The sequence below is a fragment of the Charadrius vociferus genome, unplaced genomic scaffold, assembly GCF_000708025.1.
Source record: "Charadrius vociferus isolate BGI_N301 unplaced genomic scaffold, ASM70802v2 scaffold767, whole genome shotgun sequence".
Classification (NCBI taxonomy): Eukaryota; Metazoa; Chordata; class Aves; order Charadriiformes; family Charadriidae; genus Charadrius; species Charadrius vociferus.
Window position 1 is genome coordinate 151,141 of NW_009649076.1, and position 14,384 is coordinate 165,524.

General features: G+C 42.6%; 1 protein-coding gene across 1 annotated transcript in view; it reads right to left on the reverse strand.

The window, feature by feature from the left end:
• Window positions 1-14,384, reverse strand: part of ANK2 (ankyrin 2, neuronal) — a 313,778-nt gene that overhangs the window by 126,823 nt on the left and 172,571 nt on the right. Inside the window, exons 3-4 of the mRNA XM_009888182.1 lie at window positions 13,900-13,998; window positions 12,623-12,721 (exon numbers count right to left, since the gene is read on the reverse strand). Of these exons, the coding sequence (XP_009886484.1) occupies window positions 12,623-12,721; window positions 13,900-13,998 (198 nt within the window). The remainder of the gene's footprint in view (window positions 1-12,622; window positions 12,722-13,899; window positions 13,999-14,384) is intronic.

Below are 14,384 nucleotides of genomic sequence, written 5' to 3' on the forward strand. Positions count from 1 at the left end.
AAATGAGTAGCTCTCAATGATTCTTCAAGCTATTAATGCAAATTGGCAAGCCTATATATGACTCAGCATTTGTACCGTTACATTTTGCCCAAGCCCTAATGAAGAACGCGGTTTGAAGAAGCAGAGGGATTATTAGAGCGTTTAGAAAAACCATACAAACAGCCGTATAGCTTGGTTGAGCTTTATTTTATGGCAGGCTTTCAAGCAACCGTACTCTTTGCAGGCAGCACCAAACGATCGGAAGCACACATTTCCAAACCCTGACTAGTAGCCAGCACGATCCAATGACTGGCCTACCCATGCTTGTCCGTGAAGACGTGGCCTTTAGTGCCTGTGTACCTATAGCATCCATACACCAATATCCGTGTATCTTCCTATACGTTCATACTGATAAGAAAAAGAGAGAAAATAGAGCTATGTCATCTCCTCCCTCGGTTTGCCTCTTTTAAGATGACACCTGAGAGTCAGCAACATACCCTATGCTTTAATACCTAATGTAAACCCAGCTGAACATCTGTATTTTATCTTAAAGGCCTCCAGGAACTGTTTAAGACTGTATTAGAAGATCACTGAGATTACCAGGGAAGACGAGACAACTGACATCTAATGCAATTGTTTACATACAGCCGACGCTCATTCCTATTTACTCTTCAAGATGTAATTACCAGTCAGAAGGTCAACGCAATCAGCGGATTGCCCGACCTCGACCAGTTGCCTCCTCTGCCTCTCCATCTTACCGCCTGGGTTTTCGGTTTGGCGTTTCGGTAGCCTTCTCCCCCCACTTTTTGCTTCATATCAAGGAAACGAAAAAGTTATTTTTTCAAGGTCAGAGATGAAAACCCAGTTAGTTCAGCTTTTTCTGCAACCTTTACTACAATTCTGCAACTGTGCTTCTCTGGCAGCGTTCAGAGAAGATTCTGTGCGCAAAATACTGTCCATGTAAAAACTCGGTTTCCTTTGGGTCAGCCCTAGAGTTTCCTTCATACGGCCCAACGCTTAACGTAACCTAAAAGAGGGCTTTGTGACATTGCTCTCCTTCCTCCCTCTGCCTCCTCCTTCTGCTCTTGTTAGAACTTAAGCCAGCACCCAAAAGGAACAGACAGTGGCACAAAGGATGAGACAAGGGTGAGACAAGCTGAGATTACTCATGAGACAGCTCACACACAAGAAATCTTCTGATTTACGCTCATGTCTTAATGTATCATTTTACACAGTAAGATCACGGTCGTTTTTGGGGCCTTTAAGTTCAAGAACTGTTTCACAATGATTTTCTACTCTTCAGAGTATTGCTTAACAAGAGCGCTAAGTACTTGATTTAAATCTTTATTCAGCGACACACAATACATCTCCCTGTTTTCCCTATTTTTCCACAGTCGTTAGCCTAAACCAGTGACATCTACATCTCACCTTAACAGTTAAAAGAAGGTAACTCTGCCTTCGCTCACTGTTTCTCTCTATCTCAGACTCCAGTAATCTCTACGGGAGAGGAAAGAACGACTCCAGCAAAGGCTATTTTCTCACGAATAGGAGAACGTTACGCAGGGAAGGAAGAGGACCAGAGGCAATGGGCACAAACTGAAACACAGGAGGGTCCCTCTGATCATCAGGAAACACTTTTTTACTGTGAGGGTGACCGAGCGCCGGCAGAGGTTGCCCAGGGAGGTTGCGGAGTCTCCATCCTTGGAGATGTTCAAAAGCCACCTGGACATGGTCCTGGGCGTGCTGCTGTGGGTGGCCCTGCCGGAGAAGCGGGGTTGGACAAGATGACCTCCAGAGGTACCTTCCCACTTCAACCATTCCGTCATTCAGTGAAAGATCCTCTAACAATCCAAGCAGTTAATTAATTTTAATCAGTGAAATACGAGAGTTACAAATAAATGCAGCCCTACAAGCTAAATTAAGAACACGCATCTTGACAGAATCAACAATATCGCAGTTCTGGGAACTTTGTTGGGCATTATGCTCAGAGCATTATTTTCAGCCAGTCTATAAATAGATTCTTCATAAGAGGATTTTATCTTAGCAGGAGAGATTCTCTGCCTAAAAGGGTGAATTAAGGATAGATCAAGGTACCCACTTTAACTTTTAAAAGTCTCCTTTTTTTCGTTAGCTTACATCAAAACCTGGAAGCTTTATCTAGAGGTAACTTTATAATTATGCACATTCCTCTTTTTTTTTTTTTTCCCATTAAAATACATTTTCCATAAAACAATCACACAATCCATATTCTTTTTGAAGAAAAAAAGTCTCAGAAATATTTGGACTACCGCACCTATATTTATGTTCAAGCAAATACGCAATCGTCAAATTTGTAAGGAAATTCACAGCATTTCATTTTAAGTTGCCAAAATTAAGGTGCCTAAGGAGGCTCATTTCGCCACACAGTCAAGGGAAAGTCGGCTACTCCCAAGAAAGATTGGGAATATTCAAATCAAGTGCCCATCTGCCTCAGCCGACAGTTTAAGCAGCGCGAAATCGAGAATGCAAAGGTGGATAGAAGGAAAATCTTCCTTTATTACGTCTACGACTACAGAGGATTAGAAATAACATGTTTACTCTCAGAATTGGTACTCTAAATATTAACTGCATAATACTACACACATTAAAAAAAACATTTCTTTTTTTTTTTTTTTTAAATAAAAAACTGTATTTAAACTGATGTTTTAACTTCAGCAGGCTTTCACAAGTTGAAAGCAACTAAAACTCCTGGAAAACTAAAGTAGTGGGAAGTCCTGGAAAAAGTCACACCTACCGAGCACTCGGATCAACGCTGCCGAGGTGCGATGCGTGCCACCTGCATCCTGCTCTGTTTTATCTTCAAATACTTTATCATAAGAAGATCTATTTACGTAAAACGCACCACCACAATCCTCAGAAAGACAGTTTGATATTCATCTGTATGCTCTCCCTGGGACCCTGGCAGGGAGTTTGATTCTACTTCAACCATAAGGAGAAGCGCTGAACCAACACCAGGGCAAAAAAACAGATGATGCCTTTGAGAAACGCAATTCAATTCAAGATTCTTTCCTTTTTCTGAGAAAAGTGATTTGCTTCAGCCTCACATCTGGCTCAACCTCGAGAGACTGAGGAAGAAAACGCGCTCTGTTCCCCTCTTGTCCTCCTGCCCCTCCGACTGCGCTGCCGTCACGCTGACAGCACCTTCATGGAGGGAATTTTTGTTTTGTCCTATATGCACGTCATGAGAAAGACAGAGTCTGTAAAACCATCTTTCGGATACATCAACAACCAGCTCAATTAAATACCGTGGATTCCCGGTATTAATGAAAGCACCTTTTCTGTTTTCTCTCCACGCTCTTTCTGCCACGTTTCCAAACAAGCTGCACATCAGTATATATTAATTTTCCTGCGGTATTATTCCCTTGTATAACAAAGCTGGAAATTACTAGTAAAAACAATGACGGACAGATTAGATGTAAGAATTTCTGAGCACAGAATGATGACAAATAGAGCACAGAATGGCAACGAAGATGCTGGGAGGGCTGGAGCCCCTCTGCTGGGAGGACAGGCTGGGAGAGATGGGGGGGTTCAGCCTGGAGAAGAGAAGGCTCCGGGGAGACCTCAGAGCCCCTTCCAGTGCCTAAACGGGCTCCAGGAGAGCTGGGGAGGGACTCTGGATCAGGGAGCGGAGCCATAGGATGAGGGGGAATGGTTTTAAACTGGAAGAGGGGAGATTTAGATTAGATATTAGAAGAAATTCTCCACTGTGAGGGTGGTGAGGCAGTGGCGCAGGTTGCCCCGAGAATCTGTGGCTGCCCCATCCCTGGAGGTGTTCAAGGCCAGGTTGGACGGGGCTTGGAGCAACCTGGGCTGGTGGGAGGTGTCCCTGCCCAGGGCAGGGGGTTGGACTAGATGGCCTTTAACGGTCCCTTCCAACCCAAACCAGTCTGTGATTCTGTGATAATTATAATGTAAAGTGGCACATGTGTGCCACAGGAGAGTTCCTAGATTCTGACCTACTGTAAAACTCCCTAAGAAGCATCAGCTAACCATTTAGGTGACAATCCATACATCCATCACACACAGCAGACACTGAGGCCCACGGGCTCCCGTAGACCGTAAAGATTAAAGCTGAGAAAAGTGTTTAAGAACAGCCAGAATTACTGGCGTTAGGGAGGCTGGTGATTCTACTTTGTCAGGCTGAACAGCTAAAGAAACAAAACAATGAAAGAGTATTTAACTTGTTTTGAGACAACGGATCATCAAACTAATTTGTAATAAATAAATTTAAAAAACGGAGTGACACAGAAGCCTACACTGAAAATAGTACCACCCCTTCAGCTGTCTCACTAATTCCCTAGTAGTATAAATAGCATTTTCCACTCTATACTTACACCACTGCAATAATTATAAAGCCTATGGATAAACGATGTTGTCTGGGTTTGCGATGAACTCGCTAAGTTCATTTGGGAGAGACGACAGAGAACTCCAAGTGTAGCACTATGTATATGACACCTGCTGCCTCACCGTTACAAAAACCCCTCGCTTGGGAAGTCTGTTTAAGTCACTTCCTCGCTCAGATGCCAACTTTAAAGAGCACAAACATCCTATTTTAGCAGCTTCAACTATCACGATTCTCTCCGCAAGGACAGCAAAGCAACGACAGAGCCTGAAAACACAGACAGGTGGAGAAAGCGAGATGTTCCGTGCCTTGGAAATGGCATTTTTACAAAGAGGGAAGCTGTAAGAGCAAATGAGCTGATGGAGAATAATGGGAAGAGATTAGCCACGCAGAAGAAAACATAACCTTGATACCGGGCATGGGTTAGGGCCCAAAAGAGTCTCGCGTTCAAATTCTGGGCAGTCGTCCGAAACAGCGTTTGGGGTTTGCCTTCCAAACGTGGCAAAGGAAAAGCAACCATTGATTCTATGTGTACGGTTAAAGGCTGGAAGGAAAACAACACCGCACTAAAATGATAAAAATAAAAAGTTTGCATTTATTTAATTGTGTCTCAGTTATACCTACACTCATAAATACACACGGGTGACACCGCCGCTGCCCGGTTCTTATCGTCGCAGGTTGGGTCATTACAGCGGGGGTGAGATGGGGCGTGTTGGTAATGTTGGTTTATTGCGGACTCCTAAAGCTTACGCATTTTAAGAATAAATATTAGAGGCCATGCATCACATTATTATCTAAAAAAGCCCCGTTATTTGTTTAAATTAAAATCTTCCAACCTGGACCATTGGGCTATAAAGCACTTTAACAGAGACTGCAAGTTAACAAAATAGACTAAGATGGAGGTTACAAATATTTTCAGTTTGTTGTCAGTCTGTGTTGGTTGAGATCTTGGCACATTCAGTTATTTTATGGCTGCAGCTGGGATCCCAGAGACCGACGTCGAACTGGCCCAGTACCCTCCTTTGGTCTTTAAGGGCACCTGATCCTCAGAGCAGGGTTTGAGAGAGAGAGAGAACCTGTCCCATATCTCCACATCATCACGCTGCTTCTTCTGCAGGTCACGCCATCAACTGGGCCATCCCCATAGGGATATTTTTCCTTTAAGCGTATGAACTATTTGGGGAAAAGGGCAACGTCCCACACGAATGCGCTGACAGTAACAATCATTATCTTCTGTTCCCACTCGGTTGTCCCCTATTCTGTGTCGATCTGTAAGCACCGCTTCGCTCGCGCAGGCACAGCCATCCCATCCCGCTCAACTCCACTTGTCCACCGTCGCCTGAGACCAGACTTCAAGATCAGGAATAAGGGTTGTTTATCATTAAGTGATAATCACCGTAAGAGACAGGCGGCTGAAAGTCAAGACTGGTTTAAGGCAGGATAAATAAATATATCTGTTCTTTCATTATTCTTAATGTATTACTTTTGTTTACATCTCTCAAAATCCATATAATCCTCCCGAAGGCATTTTTTCCTCTTTTTTTTTTTTTGCCCCTCCAGTAAAGAGATAACGGGCCTGATCCTTTATTACATTAGCAATGACGAGCTGCAGCTAAATGACTCCTCTTGATATAGAGCAGCTAAAAATCCGGCTCTCTAAATATACTGCTATAAAAGCAGAAAGCCCAGTTGGTGGAATTAAAACCTTTTGCCATAATGGAGTAGCAAATACGCTGCAAAATACGCTCCGTTCTGAAGGTAAGATTATCTTTACGACCCACGGGGAGGGCAACCTCTGGCAGAGCAAATCCCAGGGCATCCTGAGAGAGACAAGCCGATGGCTTCTCTGCGAATCACATAAATCCCCCCCCTCTGCTTTTGTGGTGACACCAAACACGGACAATTCAACAAGCTCTCTTACGGCTCATTTTCGGGAAAGCGTATCGAGGCTGGAAATTTTGTGCTCCTCTTGCTTCAGTCTGACGAATAGTCGGGATAAGAATACCCTAAGCAGTCGCGACAGCATCTCCGACGCGTTGGAACAGGAAGCGGGAACCATAGCGGGGGCAAATTTAAACAAAAATGTTTCTCGGCTAATGTGTTTGCAATGAGCTTAGAGCAGGATCTAGAGGAAAGGAAACCAGAGAGCTTTTAAATAACAAGATCAGCTGGGGGGAGGACTGATTTATCTAATCCTTGCTTTCTGTATCTGGGTCACTTTAAATAATCCGATGATTAAAAGGGAGCTCCTCCTTTTGTGAGGGCCCCGAGATGAAGCTGTGGTCAAAGCACAACCTCAGCAGCTAACGGGCAACACGGTCCGTTCTAAACTCCACTGCAGAAATTTTAAAATTGAAAGGAATAATTTCTTTCTTAGGTGACTCCAGGATAAGATAGTTCCCTTAGCATTACTGCACAGGACTGAATTCTATTTCCACATTTCGTCATCTTCTTTTCAGCTCTTCGTACCTCCATCACTTGACACTTGTCAAATCACCTCATCCTAGGAGGTGCAACTCATCCCGTAAGGTATGCGTGGTCAGAATAGCTCAGCATCGTTGCTGCAGGGGACAGTCTACAGGTAGACTCGGTTATCAGGACTATTGCAGTTGGGGTATCAGCATATTCGGCAGGCTCACGTTCCAGTTATCAGCCATCTCTGCCTATACACGAGTCAGATGAGACAATCTGACTTTAAGAGAAAGCAATGGAGACAAACGGTACTTTATCAAAGGGAAGCGTTGGACTGAGTAAATCTGGTGATGTTTCTTCCACCTTGGAAGAAAGATCAAGAATTGGCACAAGAATTCCTAATGCATCGCAAAAGTAGCCACTCATTGAGAAGATGATAAAAAAGAATTACTGTTCTAACGCACAAGCAAAACCTAAGATTACGTATGGGGTAAAGAAGTGATCCAGCTGTGAAAGGAGGTTCCCACTGGGCCCGATGACAGTATGTGATGGGTGGGCAGGCGTGCGTGTGAGAGAGTGACGAGTGCCCAACGCCACTCCAACAGTCCCACGTAATGAAACATTTCAATACCCCCCGAGGGCTTTTTCTGAATTCCCCACTGAAATTCAGAAGTACCTACAGGATCACCCACGCAAGCGAACAGGTGCTGCAAAAGATTACATCATTCCAAGGGGTGACCTTGTTCTGCTCTGCAAGGAAACGTATCCAAAGCTCAAAGGAATAGCCTGGACAAACCCCAGGAGATATATTACCCAGTTTACCTTATAGTTTGTACCATCCAGTCCCCAGACAAGATTTTATATTTTATCAGTAAGTGCAGCTTGGTCAGATCTATACATGAAAAAATATCACGGTCAAATCAAGAAACGAAATCGTAGAAATTGATTTTTTTTTTACTTGATGACGCCAAACTAGATCTGCTCACTGAACTATGAGCAGAGTCAACCAAGTGAATGGTTTATCATAGAATGGTTTAGGTTGGAAGGAACCTTGAAGATCACCGAGTTCCGACCCCCCTGCCATAGGCAGGGACACCTCCCACTACACCTGGATGCTCAAAGCCCCGTCCAACCCGGCCTTGAACACCTCCAGGAATGGAGCTTCCACAACTTCTCTGGGCAACCTGGGACAGTGCCTCACCACCCTCAGAGTGAAACATTTCTTCCCAATATCTAATCTAAATCTACCTTCTTCCAGTTTGAAGCCATTCCCCCTCGTCCTATCACTACATGGCCTTGTAAAAAGACCCGCCCCAGCTCTCCCGTAGGCACTGGAAGGGGCTCTAAGGTCTCCCCGGAGCCTTTTCTTCTCCAGGCTGAACCCCCCCACCTCTCTCAGCCTGTCCTCACAGCAGAGGGGCTCCAGCCCTCCCAGCATCTTTGTGGCCTCCTCTGGACCCACTCCAACCGGTCTGTGTCTTTCCTATGTTGGGGACTCCAGAGCTGGATGCAGTACTCCAGGTGGGGTCTCACCAGAGCAGAGTAGAGGGGCAGAATCACTTCCCTTGATCTGCTGGCCACACTTCTTCGGATCCAGCCCAGGATATGATTGGCTTTCTGGGCTGCAATCACGCATTGCTGGCTCCCGTTGAGCTTCTCATCAATCAGCACCCCCAGGTCCTTCTCCTCAGGGTTGTCTCCATCCATTCTCCGCCGAGCCTGTATTTGTTCTTGGGACTGCGCCTACCCAGATGTAGGACCTTGCACTTGGCCTTGTTGAACTTCATGAGGTTGGCATGGACCCACCTCTCCAGATACTCATTGCGTAAATGCATTTTCTCCAGCAATACTTGTAGTGAAAGGTGATTCTAATTGAGCCAAACAGTTGCACACGCGTCAAATTGTAGGTGGAGGTATGCCAAAAAGGGCCAGCAACTTCTAGATCTCTCTGGCCATTTGTGGGTGTGCCCTCATTTCGGCATTCTTCAAGGAAGAAGTCAGCTCTCGAATGATATACATGCAGGTGAAAGTGGAGTCATTCAATTAGTAATCACTGTGCAATTAGGCTGTGTATCAAAATAGAAATTACTTTTCTAGAAATAGCAGTGATGACTTATTAGCTGAAAAGGAACAGACTTTTTGAAAGAGGAAGACGAACAAAATAACAGCTCTGAAGACCAACGTGAAACTGAAGGGCAAAGCGAAGTAACCTAATACAAAAACAAAATCCATAAAACCAACGTCCCGAATGCTTAACAGTCTTGAATAGCACAGATGGGGTTCGTAATCTCAGTGGTTACAATGTTTTTAATAGCATTTTCTGAGATAATTCTGTTATTTCATTGTCGCAAGGAACAGGGAAATGAGCGTGGTGTTTCAGATGTCACTGGTGGTAAGTTTTGACAAAGGCCAGTGTTTTTATGCAATTTAATGGAGAAAGGAAAGGAAAAACGATAAACTGAACAAGCTGGAGTTAAGAATACTCTTTTATCTATCAGTTTATCATCAGAGAAGTAATTTTGTCCCTACGGCGAATCGTCATCACTGGAAATGAGAACGACCTTGACAGATACCAAGCTCTGGAAAGAGGAAGTTATGGAGCAATCTGAGTAACTTCACCGGTGTTAAATCACTACCAGCAAATGGCATTTAGCAGGGGCCTAAAAAAAATAAAGTGTGAAATAACAGAGATACTGAGGAGAGGATGTAATATGCCCTCAATACCAACAACTGTTCATAAAAGATGTAAGGGTGACAATAGGGCACCTATTTTTTAAAATGGGATCGAGATAAAATGAAAGAAAGAGAAACTGAGCATTTCAGTCATAGTTTCTCACTTTTTTTATTTTAAAGTTAACTTCAATATTTATTATTGGCCATTTCTGACTTTCTCAATTCAGCTCCTTCCTGATATTTTTTTTTCTCTTTCACCTTTTCATCAATGACATGCTTCCTGAGAAAAAAAAACCCAAACACCTTAGTATTTAAGTATTCAAGTATATTCTGTTCAGTCATCCTCTTTTCCTTTTTCTATATAACTTCGTATTTTTCTTTTTTAACCAGCTGGAGTTAGGTATGATTGACTCTTCCTTGGTCTTTTATCATAAATGAAGTGTCTCTTCATTATTCATTTTGAAGTTTTTGTTTTTCCTCTTTCTTTTTTGCTAGCTTATTTGCCGTGACACATGTGATTCTTGAGCATGTCAATGCTATCTGGAGTAGAAAAGCAGCATTCATTATCCTCGTTTTATTCATGGGGCATAGAGAAATTACTTTTTTATTTAATCTCCCAAGGGAAGTCTCTGGCAAATGATCATTGGAACCGAATGCTTGGGAGTCTGCTCGGAGCTCTGAATGACACAAAAAAAAAAAGATGTTCTTTCCACACATCATATAGACAACATATTCATATTCACGAGCCTCTGAACATCTCCTCCTGCCTGAAGCAGCTATCATCAATCTCTTCTGGTAAAGAGCAGCAGGCCAGAAAGACCCAACCCAAAGGTCCCCACAGCTGGATCACGCTGCGTTAAGGACTCACCCTCCCATTCAAGTCAACGGGACTCGTTTAATTCAGACAAGGTGGCAGAAATCCAGGATGCGTATATATATCCCAGCAACTGGAATTCATCCTGTCTGGAGGCAACCGGTGAACGGTATTGGGGAGAAAACGTCCTCCATCAGATTTTCGTTCAATTAATTCAAGTAGCAAATGCCCCATGAAAGGTCTGTGTACATTACACAGAACATCCAGTTCTAATAATAAATGTGTTTAAAACTAGAATACTGTATAAAATAATACCTATGAAAACAATTTCCAATTCTGGTAGGATTTTTTTTTAATTTAGACAACTTCATTTATTTTTCCAGCATAGCAAAAAGCCTTTATGAAGACTTTTGAGGTATAAGGCTTCATGGAAGTATCATTTTTACAATTATTTCTCTTACCATGCTCAAAATCCTAATGTTAAAGACATTGCTTTATCTTCTTATACATATGAAAAGGCTGATAAATGTATGAAGAAAGCATTCAGTTATCATTATGAAAGGAGTTTGCTCAATTTTTGAGCAATGGAATCGCAACATTTCTTATCTTTAATGGAAGTAGAGCATGGGGGATGGAACTGACCATCAGTTGTCCTGAGAGAGCTCTTTAGCAGGCACTTTGGGGCAAAAAGCATAATAATGGAATACTTTAAAAAAAAATCTTGGAGTCAGGCAGCTTAAAGATCTTTTCAATTTCTCTCTCTTGTTTTAAAATGTAACGACAATACAGACAAACCTATTCATTCTATAAACACATTTGTTCATCTCCTGCTCTCTACTTACTTTACTCTTGTCCACCACAAGTTTGTAATATCCAACAGCACAATAAAAAACCCCTCCAGGTCCCAGTTCCCCAGGTCTGGGCAAGCAAGGCGTGGAGCTAGCAGACTTGGGATGGACTCTGACGAATCAAAACCTTTTACAAACTCAGCCGCGCTCCTAACGATCAGGGAACGTGCCACAGAAGAGGACCGAGAAAAGCATCTGGACACTCTCCTCAACTAAAGTAGTTCCTCGCTGCGCTGTTAAATCACATCGCTCTCTTCTTGTTCTGCCCACGTATCTCAGCAAGATCAAGCTAAGGGCCATTATCTCGCTTATAGACGTAAGAGCTGGGCAGATTTCATTCGAAATTCATCTCCCCCTGAAGCGTGACTTGTTTTTGTCATCGTCTTAAGCTTACACCATTACTGCAAAAATGGTATTTGTGGTCATAGAATGACGTGCTAGGACTCAATCTGAACGCTGTTAGTTAGCTCGATGATTTACTTTGAGAATGTCACGAGCTGACTAGTCGCTTCGGGAAGATGCACTTTCTTTATCATATATAGTCCTCCTCTATACCATCTGTTCGGTTCTTCATAGCTACAGACAGGTGCCACAGGTAAGGTAGCACTTACAAACATCAATCAAATTATTTATTTGATGAATTGTTCCTAATCCTAAACAGAGGAAATAATAGGTATCTCAAATATGTGTCAGGGTAACTCGGGCAATTAATCTACGGTGCTAATGGCTCGTCTGCTTGACGGGGCAGAGGAGATGGGGACAGTTAGCTCGGAAAATAACCGAATCTGGCTAGTTTGCGGTACGGTGTTGGCTGCAAATCCAGCACATGGTGTTGACAGCTCTGAAATCACAGCAGGCAGCTGCCTCTACAGCCTCACCCAAAGGAGGGAGAGAAGAACCGGCTGTCGGTCAGTCTCTGCCAACATCACCGCGCTCCCTGGTACGTTTTTGAAGAGCGAAAAAGAGCGGACAAGCTTCACGTCAGTGGAAATAACGGGGCTGTTTTTACAGTTGGTTTGCCTGGCAGGACAAGGTGAATTTCCCCCATTCAAAAGTACATTCCAAACTTTTGATTTAAATTCTTTCTGATCATGTAAAGAACGAGTTCAGAAGCCCGGAGTAAGTTTTCTGCTAATTTTTAGCCAACAAATAACCGTGAAAAGCAATTGTATAAATCAAGTCTTTGAGAAATTGCCTTCACCAAATTCAACTCAAACATACGACGTTACATTTCTACGCTTTGAAAAATTTCTGAAACAATTTATTAAAGCATGCTAGGAATTCCCAAAAGATTTCAGTCAACAACAACGTGAGTTCCTTTATCACACAATGAGTATACAATGACTTCAATTTGTTATTTACTTTTATTCTGCTTACCGGTGAATACTATGTAAGCCTCAACGTGATCGATTTGTTAGGCTTGGACGTTTGGAATCGCTGCCTAACATCTCAGATCTATCTTATAAAATCTCACAAAATAACTTTTAGAAGAGAGAAGGGAAAATAGCATCGTACCTGAGATTGTGCATTAATATTGGCTCCTTCCTTAACCAGAACTTTGACAACTTCAGCTTGTCCTGCTAAGGACGCAATGTGCAGGGCTGTATTCCCTTTCTGTTATAGGGAGGGAAAAAAATTAAAGACATTACGTTTCTTCAGGAATAATTTCAAACGCGTAGTTCTTTCTAACATTCATTTTTTGAGTACAATTTTACCTTACAGTTCCATGATGTTCTACGAACATCACAGGAGACAGAACCGGTGGGTGCAGCCATGATTTCTTGAACGGTTGTGTAACGCTAACATCCTTACATAAATTTGTGAGTGAAATTATGGGATGGGATTGGGGCATGGGACAAACTTCTAGGCAAAGTTTAGTATGGGCTAATAGGTTTTTTCATTCAGGTCCAGAGATCCCAATTTCCAGGCCAATCACTAATCCTGGGAGCAATATTTAAATGGGTTTATTAAAGAGTCAAGGTTCATAAAACCAGAATAAAACTCCAGTCCTTATCTAGAACCTGGTGGTTCTACCAACAGCTTCACTGAGGGGTGACTCAGGATGTTTTTGAAGGAGGGAACTTCTGCTCTTCCATCAATGATGGAAAGCACAAGTTCAGCAAGAAGCTCTCCAAGTGTTGATCTTGATGGAGATCCTGTGCATCAGAAATCATAAAAAAAATACAAGAGTGCCACAGGGACACAGTGGTGGCAAACAGATGCAAAAGCTGAGCACAGCCAGCCAACCTAGACATTACATCCTTCAAGTCAACAAATCTGGCCCATCACAAGGAATTTGCCACCCATAGACAAATAACTTACTGATGGAATGGTTTGGACATACACATGTGCCTGCCTGTGGAAAGGCTGAAGGCAAAACAACTTCTCACACAGGTGTTTTTTCCATTGCGCCCTTGAGTGAAAAGGCTCTGGACACGATACAGTCGATAACCAATTTTCACAGATTTGAAAAAAAAAAATAAAAATCTAATATTTTGAGGTATATTCACTATCTCTATAATGGGGACCTGTCATTGGAAATAATGAAAAATCTGGCATTGCTAAAACCTTTTAATGCTTCCCCCTTAAACAGATTGTACAATTAATAATCTTCATCTCTTTATCTACTACCGATGAGCTTCAGCAAAGAACACAGACTCACAGGCCATAGCAGAAATAACATTTAAAATATCAGTGAGGTACTTATATTATCATCTTATTTTGTACTTTTTTTTTTTTTTTTCTAATTTTTTCCAACGTATTTGAACAACTTACAGACATGCATGAATTACCTTAGTGGCAGAATCCACAGCCGACCCTCTTTCCAGTAATTCTTGTACCAGTCCCACATGGCCTTCTTTCGCCGCCAGGTGCAGAGCATTGAGTCCATTCTGCAAACACAAGGGCCGTATCGGTTACAAATATCAGTTCTGAAGATACACATTCCTACCTTATCCTGGTATAAGAAGATGATTAGTAGCTGGAATACTGTTACATCTCTTAGCTGACTGTCTAAATAAGTCAGATATTTTGGACTTGGCTATTTAAGCCGAGGCACTGTGTGACAAACTTCTCCAATAACCTTTTTTCTCATAGCAACAAAGACCTCAAAACAAACCGTATTCTGCGAGTATCCCTATGAGATTCCTTCCTTTCCCATAGTTTCACATTTTCCCAGACTACTACCATGGGTATCTCCAGAGAGCCAATTATTTCAAAATCTGAGTGCAAATCTGCCTTCTCTTTACTCTAGCTTTATCTTGCCGCACTGAGGTAT